Source organism: Oncorhynchus nerka, linkage group LG21 (genome assembly GCF_034236695.1).
Source record: "Oncorhynchus nerka isolate Pitt River linkage group LG21, Oner_Uvic_2.0, whole genome shotgun sequence".
NCBI lineage: Eukaryota > Metazoa > Chordata > Actinopteri > Salmoniformes > Salmonidae > Oncorhynchus > Oncorhynchus nerka.
The window spans coordinates 32,408,609-32,432,911 of NC_088416.1; the positions used below are offsets into that span (position 1 = coordinate 32,408,609).

At 41.4% G+C, this 24,303-nt stretch overlaps 2 protein-coding genes and 1 long non-coding RNA gene across 5 annotated transcripts; 1 reads left to right on the plus strand and 2 right to left on the minus strand.

The window, feature by feature from the left end:
* Nucleotides 1–2,696: 2,696 nt before the first annotated feature.
* LOC115104297 (phosphoribosyl pyrophosphate synthase-associated protein 1-like) lies at nt 2,697–13,770 on the plus strand. Of its 3 annotated transcripts, none has more exons than XM_029625681.2 (11): nt 2,697–3,083; nt 3,634–3,686; nt 5,826–5,892; nt 6,401–6,471; nt 6,963–7,078; nt 7,193–7,248; nt 7,354–7,499; nt 8,505–8,549; nt 10,492–10,562; nt 10,759–10,905; nt 11,572–13,770. In XM_029625681.2, the coding sequence occupies exons 1-11, from the start codon at nt 3,001–3,003 to the stop codon at nt 11,728–11,730; spliced, it is 1,014 nt and encodes a 337-aa protein (XP_029481541.1). In that variant the 5' UTR covers nt 2,697–3,000; the 3' UTR covers nt 11,731–13,770. The 3 variants fall into 3 exon arrangements, with proteins under 3 accessions (XP_029481541.1, XP_029481538.1, XP_029481539.1); XM_029625678.2 differs by having other exon boundaries at nt 2,698–3,083; nt 6,299–6,471; XM_029625679.2 differs by lacking the exon at nt 8,505–8,549 and having other exon boundaries at nt 2,698–3,083; nt 6,299–6,471.
* On the minus strand, nt 10,640–14,610 carry LOC115104298 (uncharacterized). Its single transcript, XR_003859708.2, has 2 exons — nt 14,521–14,610; nt 10,640–10,963 (listed from the first exon to the last, which is right to left on the minus strand). It is a non-coding gene; the product is annotated as an uncharacterized LOC115104298 (long non-coding RNA).
* A 2,099-nt stretch (nt 14,611–16,709) lies between these two features.
* On the minus strand, nt 16,710–18,504 carry LOC115103643 (ras-related protein Rap-2a-like). Its single transcript, XM_029624487.2, has one exon. It carries the CDS (start codon nt 18,322–18,324, stop codon nt 17,698–17,700), a length of 627 nt encoding a protein of 208 aa, XP_029480347.1. The 5' UTR covers nt 18,325–18,504; the 3' UTR covers nt 16,710–17,697.
* Between the last annotated feature and the right edge of the window lie 5,799 nt (nt 18,505–24,303).

Here is a 24,303-nt window from a genome sequence, read left to right on the forward strand (position 1 = left end):
GTTGACCTCTTGAGGTTATTTTGAGCAATTGCAAGAAGAAAACAAATGAACAGGAACCAACCCACCCAACCACACACACACACACACACACACACACACACACACACACACACACACACACACACACACACACACACACACACACACACACACACACAGGTGCTAAAATGTTTCCATGCTTATTTTATACATAGCCTAAAGGAAAACATGAATGTATTGTTTTTGGGTATCCTTTGTAGGATAGATAGATCAGAGATGTCCTGTCAACACAGCAGTAGTGCATCACATCAGCACTATCCGCATGATGATTGCTGCAAGAAGCAAATTAGGTTTAACTAAACTCTTGATTTCAAACCCAAAGTTCGGCAGATCGCGATATTGAATCCTTTCATTTGACCGTCCAAACGCATTGTATGCAGCCGGCAATACATTCCTATCCCTAGTGGACTTTTTTTGTACCTGAAACATTCTCCATTAAGGCTGCAAAGGCTTCACCTTCCTCATTAGCTTTATTTAATAGAGAGAAGGCGGAAACAATTGGGAAAATATGTGTACTTTCCTTGTAAAAAAACAAACATTTTCCACCGCCCTGCTAGAGTGACTAAATGTTTCATCGGCAGGTTTTCTTGTCATGGTCCTTAATTTATAAACACAATTTTTCTCCACACAGATATTATATATGGAATAATCGGGATATATTGTATAAAAATACCTCTCTGTTTTTAGAATATTGGTTCAGAAATAATATCCTATTGGTGAGCCAACTGGTAAATGCAGAGGGTCTTTTACTCTGTTATAAAGAATTCTTATCACTTTACAAGGTCCCTGTAACACCTAAAGATTTTGCAATTGTTTTAGATGCCATTCCCTCAGGTGTTGCTATGTTATTCAGGAACATGTCAAGACCTGACCCTCAGAGCCTACCTTCTATTGACCCTGTTGACTCATCAGTAGGAAAGATTTGTTTCTCTTTTGGTCCATTCAACAACAGAGCGATACGATCCTTGTTTCAGCAGGATGTTGTATCTATACCTTATGTCATGCCTTATTGGAATGGATTTATTGATAATATCTGTTGGAAAAAAGTTTGGATGTTGCCACACACATACCTACTTGTTAACAAAATTAAGGAAGTTTCCTTTAAAATGATTCATAAATATTATCCTGCCAACCACTATATGAAGAAGTTTAAGGAAAACATCAACTCAAATTGCTCCTTTTGTAATGACCACCCAGAAACAGTGTTGCATCTTTTTTGGCATTTTATGCATGTAAGAAAACTGTGGCAAGACATCAGTAGGTTCATAATTGAACACATTTATGAAGATTTTACACTATTGTGGAGAGATGTACTGTTTGGATTCTTTACATACAATAGAAATAAGCGGAATCATTTTTATGTAATTAATTTCATTATTCTTTTGGCCAAATTTCATATACACAAATGTAAAACAGAAAAACACATTTTCGTACCCTACAAAAAGAAATTGAACTGTATTTTAAGACGGTTAAATGCTCTACTAACATAAAAGCTGTTAGAATTGTAAGTAATTGTAATGTGATATTGTACCCCCTAGCTCGATTGTCTATTGTTTGTAATCTATGTATGCTTGTGTTCCCTCATGTGCTTTATGTATTGATTTGATATTTAAAAAAATAAAAAAAATAAAAAAGAGTGACTAAATGTTAATCCCAGATGTTGTGTATCGCGTTCAGCCAATCAGGTTGCAGCAGTCTGTTTTTTCACCGCTAACCTAATAGAGCCCCACAGTGGAGTTGTCATAATACAAATAGAACGTAGTGATCCAACAGGGAAATGGTTCCAATCATTTTTACACTATACGTTTTTTCCATAGGGGATTTTAGAAACAATTAAAATAAGGGCTGTGTTTCATGTAGGCTTACATTGGCATGATGTTTTGATAACCATGTAAATCTCTCTCAGAGTTTTATCAAAATATTTGCCTCTATTTATTCTCATATAATCGAAAAAGCTAATTAGCATCAAAGTAGACATCATACAAGACTACAAATCCCTGCAAGCTCCTGATCTTTTCAACTCATTCAATCAAAATAACAAATCTTTTGACTAATTTCATTCATTTGAGTAAGTAATGCCCAGAGCAGGCAGGACCAGCAAATGATGAATTAAAAACTCCAAAGAGTCATGATTCTTACAAGCCTCTCATTCACATCTCATAAAGCCAGCCCAGTGGCGCAGTCTAAGGGCTGCATGTCAGTGCAAGAGGTGTCACTCCTACATGGTTCAAATCCTACTACAATCCCTGGTTCAAATCCAGGCTGTATCACATCTGGCTGTGATTGGGAGTCCCATAGGGTGGTGCACAATTGGCCCAGTGTCATCTGGGTTTGGCTGGGGTGGGCCATCATTCTAAATAATACTCTGTTCTTAACTAACTTGCCTGGTTAAATAAAATACAACAATAGAATAAGATGGACGGTGAAATGAAACGACTCAATATCGCTGTCTGCTGGCCTTTGGGCTACTTGACTCCCAGTGCAGGAATCTATATAACTAATTTATTAAAAAACACTCCCGTTTCCAACTAAAAATACATAACATCACTAACTCAACTAATAACAGGCGGCAGGTCTGTCAAATAAATAAAAAATACTTTCCCCAGATTGGTATTTTGATTCGGTTCAGGATGATTTTGTTGTTGTTGGTGTTGTTCATCTCTTGCACAGCCAGACAGCCAGACAGACAGCCAGCCAGACAGACAGACAACAACCTAAAGAGGAGCTAGCCGCAAGCAATTTATTTCACTCAACGAGCATAACTATCTTGGGAGATTATATTTATACTGGATTTAATAAGGTCTAAAAATAACAAAGTGCATTTTAACATTAACGTCGCACGTTTTTGTATCTTTCTTCGTATGACTACCTAACAGTTAGCTTAGCTTGCTAGCAAGCTGCAAGTGTGGTAACGTTAGCCAGCGGTTTACACAGGTGCTAGCTAGCTAACCAGCTGCCAGAATGAATGTCGCAAAAAGTGGTTATCGGGTCTTCTCTGCCAATTCTACTGCAGCATGTACAGAACTAGCCAAGAAGATAACCGAGTATGTATATTTAATTGTTCTAGCCAAATGTATGTGTTATGATAGGTAGATAGATAACCAGATAATGTTGCTAGCTAGCTCGCTAAAATGTGTATGCAGGTGCATGGCCACAGATGAAGTCATTTGAATTTAGCCAAGGGTCTTGCTGACTGTCGTTAATCTATTGGGTTTATGAGTTGGTCATTTGCTAGATGTTGACAATGACATTCAGAGGCTTAAGGGAACTGATTTAACGTGAGACAATGGTGGGTGTCTCGGCTGTGTGAAACTGGGACGGTCTCTTATTAACGTTAGTGACATTGAAACAGAGAGCGAGTGCCTGTGATCTAGCTGAACTCTTCCCATGTCTAGATATGCAAGGTAGTGGGCCCACTGTCTCTGAATTACAATGTGACACATTGTTGCTTGTTTGCTTGGGTTTCAAATGATAGAGGTACAGCAGGCTTAGTCAGAGTGGGATCAGTTTCCATGCAGGGCCTCTGTCCTGTCTGAATAAGACACATCACAGTGTCATACCTCTTGTACTGATTTGTCTGGTGTGTTTTTTCAGAAGACTAGGAGTTGAATTGGGCAAGTCGGTGGTCTATCAAGAGTCTAATAGAGGTGAGTTGAAACTAATTATGTATATAACAGGGGAGGCTGCTGAGGGGAGGACAGCTCATAATAATTGGAATAATAACATGAGCCATCCTCCTCTCAGCAGCCTCCACTGGTATACAGTGCATTCGGAAAGTATTCATACCCCTTCACTTTGTTACGTTACAGCCAATATTCTAAAATTGATTTTGTTTTTAAAACAAACTCATCAATCTTCACACAATATCCCATAATGACAAAGCAAAAACAGGTTTTTAGAAATGTTTGTAACTGTATTACAATTTTGAAAATGAAATGACTTATTTACATAAGTATTCAGACCCTTTGCTATGAGACTCAAATGTTTCTAAAACTTGATGGGAGTCCACCTGTAGTAGATTCAGTTGATTAGACATGGAATGGCATACACCTGTCTATATAAGGTCCCACAGTTGACAGTGTATGTCAGAGCAAAAACCAAGCCATTAGGTCGAAGGAATTGTCGTATAGCTCCGAGACAGGATTGTGTCGAGGTACAGATCTGGGGAAGGGTACCAAAACATTTCTGCAGCATTGAAGGTCCCCAAGAACACAGTGGCCTCCATCATTCTTAAATGGAAGAAGTTTGGAACCACTAAGACTTTACATAGAGCTGGCCACCCAGCCAAACTGAGCAATCGGGTTGAAGGGCCTTGGTCAGGGAGGTGACCAAAAACCCGATGGTCACTCTGACAGAACACCAGAGTTCCTCTGTGGAGATGGGAGAACCTTCCAGAAGGACAACCATCTCTGCAGCACTCCACCAATCAGGCCTTTATGGTAGAGTGGCCAGACGGAAGCCACTCAGTAAAAGGCACATGACAGCCTGCTTGGAGTTTGCCGAAAGGCACCTAAAGACTCTGACCATGAGAAACAAGATTCTCTGGTCTGATGAAACCAAGATTGAACTCTTTGGCCTGTATTCCAAGCGTCACGTCTGGAGGAAACCTGGAACCACAGGGGTGAAGGTTCACCTTCCAACAGAACAACGACCCATAGCACAAAGCCAATACAACGCAGGAGGGGCTTCGGGACAAGTGTCCTTGAGTGGCCCAGCCAGAGCCTGGACTTGAACCTGATCAAACATCTCTGGAGAGACCTGAAAGTAGCTGTGTAGCAACGTTCCCCATCCAACCTGACAGAGCTTGAGAGGACCTGCAGAGAAGAATGGGAGAAACTGCCCAAATACAGGTGTGCCATGCTTGTAGCGTCATACCCAAGAAGACTCAGGGCTGTAATTGCTGCCAAAGGTGCTTCAATAAATTACTCAGTAAAGGGTCTCAATACTTATGTAAATGTGATATTTCAGTTTGTTATTTGTAATAAATTTGCACAAATTTGTAAACTTTTAAAAACTTTGTCATTACGGGATATTGTGTGTAGATGGGGGGGGGGGGGGGGAATGTACAGAACCATCCATTTTATTTTTCGTTCTGTTGCACTATTCCAACAGCAAAATTAATTTGTGAACCGTTTCTAACCCACAAAAACATTTTATATCATTCCTCTCTGTTCCTTTTTAAACCTCTGAAATTGAAGATGTTTTTTAAACATTTAGTTTGAAATTAAATCACCACCAATTAGTGCGGATAGCTATTTACATGGATTGGACAGTGTAGGGGGCATGGATTGGACAGTGTAGGGTGCGAGATGGTACTGAAATTGAGAGCGAGAGAGGAAGGGATTTGCATAGGCACTTTGTTGCATTTTTTTGTGTGACTGGAAAAAAATGCCTGGAACATAAAATTATGTTCCCATACTTTTAAAATAACTGTTCTGTTCCGGAACAGTATAGATCACGTTCGTTCCCGATTCTGTTCCTCAAAAAAAAAAATTGGTTCTGTTCCCTGAATCAGTTCCAACTCCTAGTTGAAACCCAGTCACTCTGCCTACTCTGCTAATACAAAGGACAACTTATTTGTTTGGCCTGATACAAAGCATTTTTCTCTTTTGGAAAACATGACATGTTACAGATGAATATTTACAATGGCTTGATAATTATGCCTGAACTGAGTGTTATGCCCTAGTTGACATAAACAAGTCTAGGCACATTTGGGGAGCTGTAAGTGTAAAGTTAGCATTTTACCCACACTTGCTGTTGATTCAACTTTATGTGACCCTTGATAGAGACCAGAGTAGACGTGAAGGAATCTGTTCGCGGCCAAACTATCTTCATCATCCAGACCATACCCAGGTGAGTAGACTGAAATATATAATCTCCTCCACACTTCTGTTCTAGGACACACACACACCTATACTGTGTGTGTAATGTGGTGCAGCCTTTAGGACTATGCATATCAATCTATGTTGTAGGAGGGGTATTCACACAGTCATATCACGTGTTAGGTTGCATTACCCATATTCCTACCTGTTTGATTGACACACTATAAATCAGGCACAAGCTCATCTACCATAATATGAATAGCTACCAGTGTTATTAATAGCCATCCTCTTATCTGTCATCTGACTTGGCGTGCACAAGCTGTACTGAGCATATGCTGTTGCCCTCTGCTGGAGAGTTGCTCAGCATAAGTTTGCACTGACCGCACCATAAATGTGACCATTATTTGTTATTGACACTTTTCCCTTGTTTTAACCAGAGATGTCAACACGGCCATCATGGAGCTGCTGGTCATGGCCTACGCCCTTAAGACCTCCTGTGCAAAGAACATAATTGGGGTCATTCCCTATTTCCCCTACAGCAAGCAGTGCAAGATGAGAAAAAGAGGTTCCATAGTGTGCAAGCTGCTGGCTTCCATGCTAGCCAAAGCAGGTAATTACAGCCTGTTTGCAAGTGTTAACAGTTTACTGTTTACATTGCCCTTGACCATCTGTGTTAAAGGAAAATGTATACATTTTTCAACTTCATATTTGTAATCTTCAGCTCCACCCCAACATCAACATATGTGAAAATGGCACATTTTTTTGTTTTGTGGAAAAAAAATATAGAGGAAGATAAGTGTTTCCAATGACGTCAGCGGTGTGCATCACGTGATTTTAACCAATAATGAGTAGGGATTGACTTCTAATTGTCTACTAATTGGTTGATGATGTCATTGGAAGCACTTATCCACCTATATTTTTTACTACAAAACAGAAACGTGCCATTTTCACATGTGTTGATGTTGGGGTTGTGCTGGAGAAGAATTTGAAGTGGAAAATGTTTTACATTTCCCTTTAAACTTGCCTCTGTGGCTGGTTTCTCAAAAAGCAGTCTGCTGTTTCTTCAGTCTCTTTTCTCATCCTCTCTCTTTCTCCTTCCAGGTTTAACTCACATCATCACCATGGACTTACATCAGAAGGAGATTCAGGGCTTCTTCAGTTTTCCAGTGGACAACCTGCGTGCCTCCCCCTTCCTGCTTCAGTACATCCAGGAGGAGGTAACCATCTCACTGTAGCTCATGTGCCATGCCTGGTAGTAAAGTTGTAAGATAGTAAACTACACACAGCAGCCTATTCAATGTCAAATGTGGGCTCCTCTCACTTCCCTTCAGGTCCCAGATTACAGAAACGCCATTATTGTTGCAAAGTCACCGTCTGCTGCTAAGAGGTAACATATTATTTAGTTATGGAGGCCTGGAGTGTGATCATCTAATGTACATAATGTAAAAGGGTGTCTGCATTTCTCCGGTGTTTTCTTGCTGTTGTCTTTCAGAGCTCAGTCCTATGCAGAGCGACTGCGTTTGGGCCTGGCAGTGATGCATGGCGAGGCTCAGTGTTCAGAGTCTGACATGGCGGATGGACGACACTCTCCCCCCTGTGTCCGTAACACCTCAGGACACCCTGGGCTGGAGTTGCCTTGTAAGACCTCTCTAGAAGCCCTATATAGCTTATAGATTGGTAACTAGCCAGGTGTAGTTGTAGTCAGTCTGCCATCAGATCAAATTGAAACTGTATCTTTGTCTGTAGCTTCCCCAATTCTTTAGTGTTGGTCAGGCTGTGTCTGTAAGATATAGATGGATGCATAGATGCCTGTACTCGTCAATGGTTGCATCCAAAAATATGTTAAGTGTAGTGTGAAATGTTCAAGTCTCTGAATTATTTGAATAATTATTTCAAACCCCCAAAATATCCATTGCACAATCCTCATCATATGGATTTAATGTCAGCACTAACCGCTTCATAAGTGACGATTCTGCTATAACCATTTTAACACCTGACATTATTTTTTAAGGATCTTGAATTGTGTAGCCTATTTACTGCACGTTCTAATTCCACACATACACTGCCTCTACTAATGTTGCGACCTTAGCCTCCCTAAAATGTAAAGGCATTCATACCAAATCGTTTTAGAATGGTTTGCATGTATAAAAATGACATTTTGAATAAGAGAACATACATTTAGTTTTTCATTTTGAGAGAATGACAGTAACTTGATATTAGAGATGTCTCATTTTCTCAGTACATTTGCGGTAAGGCTGTTAAAACAGTCGGGTCTGACAACATGGTCAGACTTTCTGTCTGGGCTTTGTGTCATTGGCAAATGACTCCAGAGTATTTATTATGCCAACTGGCTGTGTCCCCCTTCAGCTTTAGTGTTTGTAATAATATTTGTATTATTTACTTAATTTATTATCCTTGACTTTAAAAATCCTCTTATTGTAAGCCTGGGTCAGTTGCAAACTGTCCTACACATTTCTTGAATGAATAAGCTTAGAGGAATGGTTTTGGATTCTTCACAGGTTAGCTTTAAAGATTTTGCTTCATGTAAGAGGATTTTCCCAGTCCTGGCTTCATGTCTTCGTAGTCTGTTATGTCCAGTCTCTGTGGATGTGTGTTAACGTGGTGTTTATTTGTTGATAATAGCTGGCAGCAAACAACAAGCTCCGTTCCCAGGCATAGAGCTCCCAAGTACGACCGTAAACTTAATTCCCTTTTGACCACCAAATGGTTCCTCTCCAAATGGTTCCTAAATGCGTGCATGTAGTGATCAAGGGTTTTCGAATCATCTTGCCAGCAAACAGTCTTAAGTGCAAGGTCCTCAGTTGTGATTGAGGAAAGCATAACAAAGACAATCAATGGACCAATTACAAATGATCTGGATCAGTTAGTTGATGTGGTCCAGCGCTACAGATCCATAGTGGGTGTACTGACGCCTATGTACCCTCGCTGCATACTGTAGATGAGATCCTCATCAGGAATGGATCAATGTCTTCCTTGATCCACAGTCAGGTCTCCAGCAGTGTGCCGGTGTCAGAGGCAGAGACTTCAGACTGTTCTGCAAGATGGCCTGAAAGCCCTCCGTTAGTTGCTTTGTGAGACTCTCTTCAATCATCTGACAAATGGAACCATTTCTCCCAGATTCATGTTTTTATTTTCATCCGGACTCATCTTGCCAATCAACACATCATGCTTCCCTATTGAAGCCTCGCCCGAAGGAGTCTGATTAACACCTGGCCTTCAGAAATGCATGTTTTGAATACTAATTAAGCATGCCGTTGATATATAGGCCTAATACATCATGATAGGAAGAGGAAACAAGATAATCCTTTTTTTCAGAATCTAAAGCAAAGATCCAGATTTTTGGGTGGGTGGCAACATGTTGTTCTTGTGTGTGCTGCTGAACACACAGTACAGTACACCACAGTAGGTCAGGTCAGGGTTATGTTGTATTCACCCTCTTCCCTGCTGCCCATACAAACCAGTGGGCTGCTGTGTCACACACCTTGGGCCTTTCCACATTTAAATAACTATAAATCCTAAATGTGGACCCTAAATGTCGATAACAACACATCTACTGGTTTGGGTGTGAATATGAAACCTGCTTATAACCTCAGACCATGACTATCACATATTAGTTGTATTATAGCATATGTATTCCTTAGCTCAGCAATGCTGGCTTCTAGCTTCATTGAGAGGATTGCTGAGATCTTCAGGCTTTTCAACTCTTGCCTCACATATATCCAAGACAAGTTTATCTCTAACATATGTGTAGGCCTAACTATAGTTTTTACTAGATAGTTTTGATTAATTTCTATATTCTACCTGAAATCATTCTAGGTAGTACCTCTTTAAGACTACAGAAGGTTTTAAGACCTAGTGGTGATATTGATGCATTTTGAAAAGCTGAAATGTTCCAGTGCTTATTATTGCTTGTGTGTGGTCCCCTGTAAGGAAGGCATGTGTTCCAGGAAGGAATGTGTTCCTGGCATGAACCTGTGTTCCCTGCTCATCTCTAGCTTCCACTCCCACAATCAGCTTCCCCACTCTGGCTGGCTGATTGTCCATCCGCTGATTGTGCGCTTCCCCCATTGACTGACAACAGTGGTGTTCAATAAGACAAACCTGGAACATTAGTAAGCGTGTGATTACCTCATCAGTGCTTGTCTGCCTCTATCGTTTTTGATGGATTAACGACAAGATTAGGTTGTGCATATTGCTATATGCAAACTGTTGCCAAATGTCTGCACTGAGCTCTGTGCAGACAGTGTGTTGTGGAGGAACTGTAATATCAGTGTCTGATTGGGTATGCTGGGCAAAAAGCCTGTCATTTTGATTATCCTTGTGCTGGAATGAGTTTGGCATTCCATTTAAATCTATAAGGGTATATTTGGGACAATTGACAAGATTTATCTAATTTCCCAATTACATCTAATTTTGAAGTGAGAATGTTAGTCAGTTACCCAGAAGGGGGGGAATTGCATGGAACATCAACTATTAATTGAAGAATACAGCATCATACCAGTGATTTTACCCAATCTACGCTGAGATGTATCCTCACTAGTTTTACTATTTATGCCTATGGATACTGTATCTGATGACTAGCAGTGACCAGTTCATTCTTCCTTTTCAGTAATGATGGCCAAGGAGAAGCCCCCGATCACTGTTGTAGGAGATGTCGGTGGAAGAATCGCCATCATTGTTGTAAGAAATGTGCCCATTTGTTTGGGCCATTTGTGGTTTTGTCCTGGAAGGCCTGTGCTATAATGAGCCACTTGAAATGAATTTGCAACATTTTGCCACATTGTATTTAATAACAGAATATGACATAATTAGATTATGGATGAAGGAACTACAGGCGTACATCATTTCCAATTCCGTGGTTGCCGTTCTTTCCCAGGATGACATCATCGACGACGTGGAGGACTTTGTGGCAGCAGCTGAGATTCTGAAGGAGAGAGGAGCTTATAAGATCTACATCATGGCTACACATGGGCTGCTGTCTGCCGATGCCCCCCGTCTTATTGAGGAGTCCGCCATCGACGAGGTGAGATACAGATGTAGGATCTTCATTTCAGGCCGTCTGCTACAGCAGGAAAATAATCCTGCACAACAGGAAATGTGAATTATTATGTGGATTGTAATTAATAGATGTTTTTGTAGGGGTTGATACATGTTTCATGAGGGAAAATCAAGTGGAAATGACAAACTTCAGAAACCTTTTTAAACTTCAAATACACTACAAGTTTTAGATTTCCTGCATTACATTTCCTGCAACAGTGTGATCAAATTAAGATCCTACATCTGGAACAGCAGCCCTGTGTTCTGAATTTATCACTACATCTTGAATGGGGAAGTGCTCAGTTCCTCATCCTAAAAGCTTTTCAATCACTTTACAACAGAAAGGCAGTGCCAACACTTTCTATGTACCACCTGTGTGCAAGGTGTTGCAACTTGATTCGCAGGATGTTTCATCGCCTGTATAAAGGCTGTTATAAGATACGGTAGTCAGGCACAGTTCAGTCTGGGAATGAGACAAAATAGACCACGCCGACGAACGGTTGAAAGCAGCAGGTGGCCCGGCCGTCCTATCGCCAAGCGATTCTACATGTAATATCAACACTGTTCGCGGACACCCAGCAGGTGATCTACTGCACACGGCCAACCTTCATTATGGTATTTCCTCCTCTGTTCCCTGCCTGTCTGCCCCCAGGTGGTGGTGACTAACACCGTCCCTCACGAGGTACAGAAGCTCCAGTGTCCCAAGATCAAGACAGTGGACGTCAGTATGATCCTGGCCGAGGCCATCCGACGCATCCACAATGGGGAGTCCATGGCCTACCTATTCCGCAACATCACGGTGGACGACTAGGCCAGAGACATAGGGTTGAGTCTGTGCTGGAGGTGAGCTGTTCGGAGAAAGGCTGGTGGTATACATGCTATGGTCCCCTCCTCTCTCCACAGTGCTAGAAGTGCATACTGTTCCTGTTGTCTGCACCTTCACACACAGCCTTGTTCAGATGACTATCCCCTCTTACAAACCAATAAAATGTATTTTCATCAGCTTTTAGTGCCCAAAACACAACATGGAGTTGCTCAATAAAAGTGATAAAAGAAACAAAAAGTTAAGCAATACTAAAAGGTTGATTTAACGTGCGTATTTGTTGTCAGGTCTTTTTATTTGTTTTGCCTTACTATGCTATGGTCTGGCAAACCAGCAATGCATGAATTACTGTACCTCACCTCCATGGTAGTTTCATGTCTTTTTTAATTCCTCCATGCTTCTAGATATGAAGGGATTTGTTATTTTGTTGGTTCACTGTTCACTGTTTTTCCCACCTGAGTAAAAGGTGTAGGGTGAATGTTACGATGAAAACTAGCTTTCCTTGTCTAGCCCAGGGGTGGGCAAAAGATATATGTATTTTTGGGGGGGGTGGGGCGGAAATTATTTTGGGTCAAAAAACTCCAGGCCACTCTTGAGCGTCTGAAGCTATATAGAAAGTATGTAGATATTATAATGGACCGATATTTTTTCAAACAACTGCCCTTTTTCTGGCCCACAAATTGCTTTTGGAAAAAATCTGTGCCGCCTTCTGATAAATGTTGAAATCCCAATGTGGCCCTCGAGCCAAAATGATTGCGCACCTCTGGTCTAGCCACTGTCAACATATCTAATGATGGCTTTTTCTTCAGTTCTCCGTTATGAAGGAGGGTGACCGTATTTCACTCTGTTTAAGTATCTCCCCAATAACATCACTTATTGCTTGAATCATTTCCCCCAACACCCCTGGCCCTCCAGGCCTACCGAGCACTGTGACTGCTTTGCATTTAGATGCAGGTGTGTTAATGCAAAACCTACTGAGAACAAAGCTAAAGGAACCCTAGTACAGCAGCTCCCAACCAGTTGTGTGTGACACCTAAGCCTTGTGAATTCAGGCTGACTCACCAAATACATCTAATAAGACCACATGTATTGTCTACCACCACACATTAGGCCACACATTAGGACATTTTGACCCACCATGTTTGAATCCCAAACACTGTCCTAGTCATTGTTACTGTATTGGTCCAGTCAGTCAACTATTCTCTGTGTAACTAACAAATGTCATGATTGCCACAGATCGTTGGGCAAACTATAACATCAGCTGGATATCTGAATGGATATAACCTTTTATATTAAAGGGGGATATGACACCCTGACTCTGAAGTAGACTTTCCTATATAGTCTTGTTGCTCCTCATCGGTATTCAGAATGACTGACAATATATGCATTATGTGTCCATGCTGAGGTCATGGTTTTGAATATATAAATTGTAATCGTGACACTTTACCGTATGATGAATGGAATTGTGGTGTCAACTTGCTGATCAGGAGGACTGAGATCTGTCATGATGCCATTTAGTGTCCCCTATGAAAAGATGTGGACTAATAGTCAAACTGATGTTCAAGGGAAGTCGTGTCTGAACCCTCTGTTGGAGCTTTAAGCTCGGGGAGATATGTTTCTGAGGCAAATGCATAATGTATGTGAAGAAAACCCGCTCTTAATGCTTGTGCCTATGTCTCTGGTACAGCAAAGTCTACAAATGTGTTGCATTCCGTTCGGCAGAACTTTCTCTTTACCTTTCTTTGTTACTTTTGTTGTTGACATTCGTTCCTTTGTTATCCTGTAGGATGTGCTAATTGTAAACCGCTAACTATACCTGTGTGTGGTACAGACATGAGTAAAGGTCCTTGGAGAGAAATAGCTGTTGCTATGCCAACTCATATCCATGTCTTCCGATAGCACATTGATTTGTTACTTCACTCTCATTGTCTGATCTTGATGTAGCCTATTTGTGAGTTTATGATTTAATCAAATAATTGGTGTCTGCATCCAATTTTTTGTATGTTAAAATAAACCTTTGGCTTCGTTTGTTTTTGCCAGACTTTTTATTGGTGAACAAAATTGTTATGTGTTTAATAATGTAACCAGATACATTTTATTCTGGAGAATTCTAGTATCTCTAGTCTTAACAATCAATTTACTCTTCTGTTAAAATGAACCATTCACATTATTCAGGTCAACCTTCATCAGATCCCAGAACTATTGATTTGTAGTTACACAATTATTTGACCATCGTACAATCAGTTGTTATACTTGATCAGGGGAAAATACCATTGAGTTTTATCTACGCTTTGATCAGAGAACATTACTTCTGGTTTGTGTTGTTGTAGTATAGCTACCTAATGCAGTGAGTGGACAGTACAGTGAGACAACTTCTTCAGATGAAGTCAGGGACCCTTTACTTGTTCCAAACTTCTCAGGTTTCTACTCATCACTGAGGAGCTTTGACCAAGTCGAGGGGCAGAGACGGACTAGAACATTTTTATCCCATGCAGTGGAGGCATTGGTAAGGATGCACATGCTAAAATTCTTCACCACCACTCCTAAGAACTGTAAAAAGGTATGATAAAGACATTATAGACTAGTAACAGAATATATTTTAACTAGAAGTGCTGACTTCTGATGTTGGCCTTATGGATCACAGAAAATAATTTGCATGCATAATATTTAGAAGCTGTAAGTTAGACCATCGCCTATAACATAAATTGTACATTCTTCTTTAAGTTTTTTAAGATGGTAAACGGAAGCCCTTCCAACCCCGGAGAGAGTGGTACGCACCTGAGTGTGGGTCTCTGTCGGTGCGCGGTGGTGAGTGTGAACCAGCTGGTGCATTGATAGCTGTGTGTTTAAACAGGACTCAAAGAGGAACTAGAGTGTCACAGATCATAGGTCACTTCCTCATCTGGGCAGAGGGAAACAATGCACCATGTCTCTGTGTGTGGCTGGAAAGGGGAAACATATTTCTGTGTGCATGTGTGTGCACAGTACTATATATTAGAATTATCACTAGAGCACAGTTGTTACAGTCTTAACTTTCATTAAGTACACTTATACTGGATTCTGATTGTTACTATGGAAACATTATCTGCAGGTAATTGTTGATATAGATCGCTACAGGAAGTCATATGCTAAATCTGAAATGTCTATGCAACCATATTATATAACTGACATTATTTGTGGCAGTGTCAGGTTAACGATGCATTGATCAGGAAAGTAGATCCTTATGTGTGAATTTCACACTCTTTTCATATGGACCCTATACATGATTCCCTGCAGAATGTTTTCTGTTACTAGCCATGTCAATGATCTGGGCATTGGAGGAACAAGTTGACATCCTGCCGAGCAGCACAAACAATGGTGTTTTGTCTGGCACAGTGAGAGGTTCCCTAGTATTTTATTTCTGCTCTGGCCAGGTTTTGTATTTACTAACAGGTTTCCCCATAGATTTCAAGGTGCGTTGTGTGACAGACAAGCAATGTCAAAAACATATAGGCCTACCACTAGAGGGTAATGTGAGACAACTTACTGTAACATTTTAACATTTTATTATTCTTATTAACAATGATGGCCTACCAAAAGGCAAAAGGCCTCCTGCGGGGACAGGGGCTGGGATTGAAAATATAATATAGGACCAAACACACATCACGACAAGAGACACTACATAAAGAGAGTCCTAAGACAACATAGCATGGTAGCAACACAACATGACGACAACATCATGGTAGCAACACATGGCAACAGCACAAAACAAGGTACAAACATTATTGGACACAGACAACAGCACAAGGAGCAAGAAGGTAGAGACAACAATACATCACACAAAGCAGCCACAACTGTCAGTAAGAGTGTCCATGATTGAGTCTTTGAATGAAGAGATGGAGATAAAACTGTCCAGTTTGAGTGATTTTTGCAGCTCGTTCCAGTCACTAGCTGCAGCGAACTGAAAAGAGGAGCGACCCAGGGATGTGTGTGCTTTGGGAACCTTTAGCAGAATGTGACTGGCAGAACTGGTGTTGTATATGGAGGATGAGGGCTGCAGTAGATATTTCAGATAGGGGGGAGTGAGGCCTAACAGGGTTTTATAAATAAGCATCAACCAGTGGTTATTGTGACTGGTATACAGAGAACCAGTTTACAGAGGAGTATAGAGTGTGGTGATGTGTCCTATAAGGAGCATTGGTGGCAAATCTCATAGCCGAATGGTAAAGAACATCTAGCCACTCGATATCACCCTTACCTGCCGATCTACAAATTGCGTCTCCGTAATCTAGCATGGGTAGGATGGTGAAGATTTTTTTTAAAAAATTATTTTAAAATTTTACCTTTATTTTACTAGGCAAGTCAGTTAAGAACAAATTCTTATTTTCAATGACGGCCTAGGAACAGTGGGTTAACTGCCTGTTCAGGGGCAGAACGACAGATTTTTTGTACCTTGTCAGCCGGGGGATTTGAACTTGCAACCTTTCGGTTACTAGTCCAACGCTCTAACCACTAGGCTACCCCATGCTTGAAGAGGTAGGATACTTGTTGATGATTTTTGAGGAAGTGGATTTGTGATACTGGTATGATGTTTTGGGATGATTCTACACCCCTGGTACTGAAGCTGATTTTGTCAGCATAACCACATTTGTGTCTTGTTGATTGTATGCTTGTTTGTGTTCTTTTGATTTATTCCAGAGCTTGGCCAGGTCTCTGCTGCAATCATACTGGAAATGGACAGATTTTTGGGGGTATTGCTTTGTAAATTGTTCTAAATATCATCTCTGGGCTAGTCTGTTATACAGTCTCTGGCTTGTTGAGCTTTGACTTGGGTAAAGAGATTTGATGTTTGCATGATAAATAGGTCCTTGTCACACCTCATACCAGATGTGTTATTACTTGGCCATTAGTTTATTGCACTTTCTTTTCCAGTAAGCACCTGCCAAAATGAGTCCACAGAAAATGACCATGACTAATACTTTGATATATAATAATATTTTATTTATCATGAATAGACAATATATATACAACAAGTAATAAAGCCATAACGTATTTGTTATACTGTTTTGGTGACTAAACATGATTTAATCATTAACATGTACTTCAAATTTTCATAGAAAAACAATACACTCTATATCATTTATATTTGAACACATTTTGTACGTTGTTTAATAAATAATGATATCTGTGCAAAATAACTCCTAAGTGCATATGAATATTGCCAAACAACAAATTGGTATTATAGAATGAGGAACGCAACCAGAATTGATTCAGAACATTTACATTTACATTTAAGTCATTTAGCAGACGCTCTTATCCAGAGCAACTTACAAATTGGTGCTTTCACCTACTATGCTTTGTTGCCATGACAAGCAAAATAAAGATTTATCGCAAAGAAACTTCACTTGATGAATAAAAAAGCTCTCATGACACATTGTCCAAATTCAGCCTTTTCCCAATGAGCCACAACTGTCTATCTTCACAGTTATTGCAAGTGAACACCGTCGACACTTACAAAAGGCAAACACAACAGTAACATAGTAGGACAGATTGAAAACTTGACAAAGTAAGCTCATTGCCACTTTTGCACTGTCACAGTATATTTTTAACAATGACACCACCACATTCAGGACATTCAGTGTTCTTGCACTTCTTTCATTTAGTTTCAGCTTTATCAATGTCCCGCACCTGTGTGACGTCATTAGTTCCGCTTCCCCTTTAACAGTCAGTGTTCCTTTCCTCTTCAGTGGAAATGCTGTGGTGGAGATACTTAGGATGGTTAGATGAGGAGGCTTACAGGGAATTGAAGCCGTCAGACTCCAACTCAGCAGCACGGTCTATAGCAGCAGCAGTAGTAGCACATTCAACACCACTGTGTTTGTCTGTAACACTGACCCAGCTTCGGGTCCCCATCCTCAGCCTCTCTGTCCCCTGTCTGTCTTTGTCTGTCTGTCAGACCCCTCCAGCCCCTCTGCCTTAGGAAATGAGACAGCTGTTGGTCTTGTTCATGGGGGGCCGTTTGTTGTCGTCTTTGGGGAAGGTCTCCCTGCGTCGTCTCAGTGCGGGGCTCAGCCGGCTGGGCAGGTTGGCTTGTTGCAGCAGCTCCCTGAACACCTCCAGTACGTTGTTGTTCTCCTTGGCAGACGTCTCCAAGAAGCTGTTGTTCCAGTCCAGCTCAACAGTGGACAGCACGTCTTCGCTGGACACCGTCCGCTCGCCCTGCCGGTCCGTCTTGTTGCCGACCACCACGATGGGTGTGAACTTGTCTTCTTTGACCGCCAGGATCTCATCTCGCAGGCTCTTGACAGCCTCCAGGGAGTCCGGGTCATTGATGGCGTACACAAGGGCGAACGCGTCGCTGTTCTGAATGCAGAGCTTCCTCATGGCTGGGAAGGAGTAGCTGCCGCTGGTGTCCATGATGTGGATGGTGACCTTGGCCCCTCCGATGTCAAACTCCTTGCTGTGCAGTTCCTCCACGGTGCGCCGGTGCTTGGGTTCGAATGTGTCCTGGAGGAAGCGGCTGATCAGGGCCGTCTTTCCCACGCCAGCCGCCCCCAGGAACACCAGACGCACCTCAGTCTTCTCCTTCACTTCTAGAGACATGATGACTTCCTCTGACACACTTCCTCTAACACTGGCTCTCTCTCTTCCAATTCTGCTATTTTTACAAAATAACTCTCCTTGAACCTTTAGCGATGATGGAGAAGTTGGACTCTGCTGCTGGAGTTATTCAGTGAACAGGGACAGTGTGGTAGGTTGTAGTAGTAAATCACTGAGAGTAGCTGGCTGTTGCATCTATGTATGTCTGGTTGCCTGTGCACGCTATTTATGGTCTTTTTCAATCAGAGATTCCATGCCCCCTCCTGCTCTCATCCAATCAGGAGAGTGGAGTGTCTCTTTGAGTGAATTCAAAGCAGCCAATCAGAAAGACTCATGCAAATGACACAGAATCAGATTGCGAAGGAGGGAGGTGATGGATAGGAGTGAGCCCAAACCAGCGGGTGTATGTAGGATGCATTGTTTGCAGTGAGATGATTTTTGTATCCTCACGATTGTATACTTCCATAAGACCTTTTGCACACAAAAAAGCAATTGTCTGCTCTGTGTATGGGATTGTTAAATCAGCCTATGTGTTTGTGTACTATAGAATGTATGTTGACTGTTATTTTATGCAATATGTATGTACAGATGTATTATCTTAATTTGACCTGTTTCTCACAGTAGGAAAATGAATCCTGCAGCAACAGGAAATGTGAATGATTATAATTAATGGGCATTTTTGTAGGTGTTGATGCATTTTTTGTTAGGGCAAATCAAGTTTGAAATTGTTAAGTGGAAATTACAAACTTTTGTAAGCCTTTTTAAACCTCAAACAGTACAAGTTTGCATTCCACATTCTCTGCAACAAGAGATCAAATTAAGATAACACACGTTGCATGTTAATTTCTTATATGACATCATCGGTATGCCATGCTGATCATAAAGGACCAGCAATTAACCACTCATCTTTTACAACACTTGGGACCTTGAGTGAGCATGGCAGAATGAATTTATGAAAAGCTCACTTGCTTTTATGCCTACAAAAGGTGTTGACAAGGGCGCTTGCATGTTTGATGCATTGTGTGATACATTGCAATATCTTTGTGAGTATGGCTTCTGCCTTAGTACATACTGTGCTTTGAGCTATTGATAGACACACATATGTACTCTTTAGTACAGTATCTACATCTATGGATACCACAACCAGGTTATCAAGTGGTTATCAGGCTTCTGTGTCCTTCTGCTTTCCATTCCTCAGCTCAGTGTGAGAGAGAGCCTTCTGGAGCTCTGTTTTTTTTATAAAGCAGCTGTCACGATGTGCGCAACTGGTTGAAGGTAAGTCAGGTGCAGGAGAGCAGAGATGGGTGATAACAGGCGCACTTTATTCATGCCCAAGGAAAACAGCGATAATGCCCACGGTACAATAAACAAAACACACGCGTCAAACACATACCCGGCGCAAACCAGCCTGATGCGAACCACACGTAACAAACAAAATATTCCACACACAGACATGGGGGGAATAGAGGGTAATATACATTTAGTCAGATGAGGGAATGTGAACCAGGTGTGCGGAAAACCAAGACAAAACAAATAGAAAATGAAAAGTGGAGCGGCGATGGCTAGAAGACCGGTGACTTCGAACGCCGCCCGAACAAGGAGAGGGACAGCAGCTCTACTCATTCTCTAGCTTTTCCTGTAAACCTCTCCAGCAGTCTGTGTGGTCAGTCGAGCTCAGCCCTCCACCTCCCACAGGATCCCGGTTAGTTATTTGATGCTCATCGTTCTGTGATCTGCCGGACCCAAACGGTCAGCACGTTTCGAAAGGTTGTGGACTCAAATGAACCACACCACTCGAGGAAATGCCGGTACTGTGTCACTGTCTCAGAGAAAATGGCATATTATAACAGCGCTGTAAAAGGGATTCTGTCCTGGAAACGTCTGTGTAATCACTATTACTGTTTATAAGAACTTGTTGAAGGATCCAGACTTTGACTTAGTCAAATCCCAATGCATTTTTATGCAATTTGTCTTGCATGTAATTTATCTCTGTCATCCTGCTGTGTCCCAGTTAAGCCCCACAGTTGAGTCACAGTGGGAGTTCCCCTTACATTGAGAGGGTATTGCATCACTCAGTGGGATTGCTCATCATAGGGGGCATTCCATGGATTGGTGTATGGATTGGCCTGGATCTGGGAGTCCCACTACGTACGCCCTCAACTGGCCGTGGCGTAGGAGGCTTTCTCTCAAATCACCCTCATGGCCACTTAGGCTCTCGTTAAGCCACAGACACTGAGTGAGAATATGCATGGAATGACAATGAGTGTGTTGTGCAGAGAGGGCTTTATTTTCCCATTGCCCTCCCTCCTTCACCAGCTGGCTTTGTAGTCTCTTTCCTCTCCAATAAAGTTCTCTTCTGGAGGACTTCTGTCTTCAAAGCTCAGCTAAGGAGTCTGTCTGTGTGTCTTCATGGGTGGACCCTCCTGCTATATTACATGCAATGGAGCACTAGTCACTTCAATAATGTTTACATATTTTGCATTACTCATCTCATTACTCATGTACATACATTATTCTATCCTATTCTACTGTATCTTAGTCTATGCTGCTCTGACATTGCCCGTCAAAATATTTTTTTATTCTTGATTCCATTTCCTTACTTTAGATTTGTGTGCATTGTTGTGAAATTGTTAGATTACTGCACTGTCGGCGATAGAGAAACAAGCATTTCGCTACACCTGCAATAACATCTTCTAAACACGTGCATGCGACATAACGTTTGATTTGAATTGCACTCAGCTGTCATACTCAATTACAGTGCCTTGCGAAAGTATTCGGCCCCCTTGAACTTTGCGACCTTTTGCCACATTTCAGGCTTCAAACATAAAGATATAAAACTGTATTTTTTTGTGAAGAATCAACAACAAGTGGGACACAATCATGAAGTGGAACAACATTTATTGGATATTTCAAACTTTTTTTAACAAATCAAAAACTGAAAAATTGGGCATGCAAAATGATTCAGCCCCTTTACTTTCAGTGCAGCAAACTCTCTCCAGAAGTTCAGTGAGGATCTCTGAATGATCCAATGTTGACCTAAATGACTAATGATGATAAATACAATCCACCTGTGTGTAATCAAGTCTCCGTATAAATGCACCTGCACTGTGATAGTCTCAGAGGTCCGTTAAAAGCGCAGAGAGCATCATGAAGAACAAGGAACACACCAGGCAGGTCCGAGATACTGTTGTGAAGAAGTTTAAAGCCGGATTTGGATACAAAAAGATTTCCCAAGCTTTAAACATCCCAAGGAGCACTGTGCAAGCGATAATATTGAAATGGAAGGAGTATCAGACCACTGCAAATCTACCAAGACCTGGCCGTCCCTCTAAACTTTCAGCTCATACAAGGAGAAGACTGATCAGAGATGCAGCCAAGAGGCCCATGATCACTCTAGATGAACTGCAGAGATCTACAGCTGAGGTGGGAGACTCTGTCCATAGGACAACAATCAGTCGTATATTGCACAAATCTGGCCTTTATGGAAGAGTGGCAAGAAGAAAGCCATTTCTTAAAGATATCCATAAAAAGTGTCGTTTAAAGTTTGCCACAAGCCACCTGGGAGACACACTAAACATGTGGAAGAAGGTGCTCTGGTCAGATGAAACCAAAATTGAACTTTTTGGCAACAATGCAAAACATTATGTTTGGCGTAAAAGCAACACAGCTCATCACCCTGAACACACCATCCCCACTGTCAAACATGGTGGTGGCAGCATCATGGTTTGGGCCTGCTTTTCTTCAGCAGGGACAGGGAAGATGGTTAAAATTGATGGGAAGATGGATGGAGCCAAATACAGGACCATTCTGGAAGAAAACCTGATGGAGTCTGCAAAAGACCTGAGACTGGGACAGAGATTTGTCTTCCAACAAGACAATGATCCAAAACATAAAGCAAAATCTACAATGGAATGGTTCAAAAATAAACATATCCAGGTGTTAGAATGGCCAAGTCAAAGTCCAGACCTGAATCCAATCGAGAATCTGTGGAAAGAACTGAAAACTGCTGTTCACAAATGCTCTCCATCCAACCTCACTGAGCTCGAGCTGTTTTGCAAGGAGGAATGGGAAAAAATGTCAGTCTCTCGATGTGCAAAACTGATAGCGACATACCCCAAGTGACTTACAGCTGTAATCGCAGCAAAAGGTGGCGCTACAAAGTATTAACTTAAGGGGGCTGAATAATTTTGCACAACCAATTTTTCAGTTTTTGATTTGTTAAAAAGTTTGAAATATCCAATAAATGTCGTTCCACTTCATGATTGTGTCCCACTTGTTGTTGATTCTTCACAAAAAATACAGTTTTATATCTTTGTTTGAAGCCTGAAATGTGGCAAAAGGTCGCAAAGTTCAAGGGGGCCGAATACTTTCGCAAGGCACTGTATTCACTTGAAAGAGCCTCATTACAAAGTTTTATTTATTTATTTTAAACATTGTAATCATTGCTTTTGGTTTGGCATACATTTTAATGTGGAAAATCTGTTACTGTGGAAATGCCCATGTACTTTAGCTGGCTTCACCCACTCACTCACTCACTCACTCACTGTGCTGTGATTATCACATGTTGCCATTGATACAACAGCTACAATTATTTAATGAGCAGGGATTTGTGCCTTATTATAGGCATCATTATTCACAGCATTGATTACTGATGTGCTGTTCTGAATTATTGTAATTTTCAGTAGCATTGTGATATGAGGGGGTTATAGAGTGATTGCCATCTCATTTGAGTACTATTGTGCTAAATGGGATTGAGACTGTCTGTAGTAGTCTTATCACAGTTTCATGACTAGGGTAGAGTTTAACTCTCAGGCTACTTACTAGGTGAAAACCTTCCCTGTTTGAAGATCTTATGAAGAAGTTGAGGAACTGGTAGCTAGACAAAACATCCAGGCTGCTTCTCAAGGCAGATGTGATGCCTATTACTAATGGTGAGTGGAGTTGGGTAGAAAGTGTATGCCTTTAGCTTAATCTAGCAGCCTTGTTGTCTCAAGTCATCATCTCTGTCATCCAAAGGCATGTTTTATATATTTTCTGGTGCAGAGTTGTCACATACAGGAAGTTGTCAAATAAAATAAGTCCTCCCAGGGCTCCAGACATTCAACCTGAAGGTCAAATCTAGTTGAATTAATCTCCTGTTTAGTTGAATGTTCTACATTGCCTTGCTTAGTCTGGCCTCATTTCTATTACTTTTTGATCCTTTCAAAAGTCCTGTCCTTTCCAGACCGAAACTTGTGTTTACTGATGGCTCGGTGTCCCTCAGCAATTCAGCTCCCTCTCAACTCTGTCAGTTATTAAAGAGTCCAGAAAGTAATATTAGAGTCCTGTCACTGTATGTGTTTACTTAGAATTTCCCCCTAAATTCCCCTGTATGTCTAACACTACTAGGAGAACGACAACGAAAGAGAATATATAGTCCCCCAGCTGCTGTGATACTGAGCTGGTGTGTTGCTCTCACAGCCCCAGAGGTGTAAGTGATGATGCATGGGTGTGAATGGGTGATGTTAGGAACAGCCTGTTCTAAGAACACACTGTTGAAGGGGGATGGGCTCTCAAAGCATTCAGCAAGCAATCATTTTTAGTTATTTATTTTGTGTTTTTTTAATTTAAACTTTATTTAACTAGGCAAGTCAGTTAAGAACAAGTTCTTATTTACAATGATGGCCTAGGAACAGTGGGTTAACTGCCTTGTTCAGGGGCAGAATGACAGATTTTTACCTTGTCCGCTCTAGCAACCTTTTGTTTACTGGCCCAACGCTCTAACCACTAGGCTACCTGCGTGTGTGTGTAGCTCACGATGCTCGCATGTACAGAACAATGGCATTAAAAAACAGGGGGTGCACATGTATGTCAGGGAAATGGAATGAATGTGGTAGGCTAGAGGATCAGTTGCAAGCAGCTGTTCCTTTGCTGAAGAGGGAATGCAATAGTGCAAATGATTTGAATGAGGTTGTTTCTCATGTTAGGTAGGCTATACCTGAT

What these genes read in the sequence shown, in the direction of transcription:
- LOC115104297 (XM_029625678.2), top strand. Translation starts at nt 3,001, where the DNA reads ATGAATGTCGCAAAAAGTGGTTATCGGGTCTTCTCTGCCAATTCTACT. An exon ending in ATCATCCAGACCATACCCAG is followed by an intron (nt 5,893 to 6,298) that starts GTGAGTAGACTG and finishes TGTTTTAACCAG; the next exon opens with AGATGTCAACACGGCCATCA. An exon ending in GAAGAATCGCCATCATTGTT is followed by an intron (nt 10,563 to 10,758) that starts GTAAGAAATGTG and finishes GTTCTTTCCCAG; the next exon opens with GATGACATCATCGACGACGT.
- LOC115103643 (XM_029624487.2), bottom strand. Translation starts at nt 18,324, where the DNA reads ATGTCTCTAGAAGTGAAGGAGAAGACTGAGGTGCGTCTGGTGTTCCTG.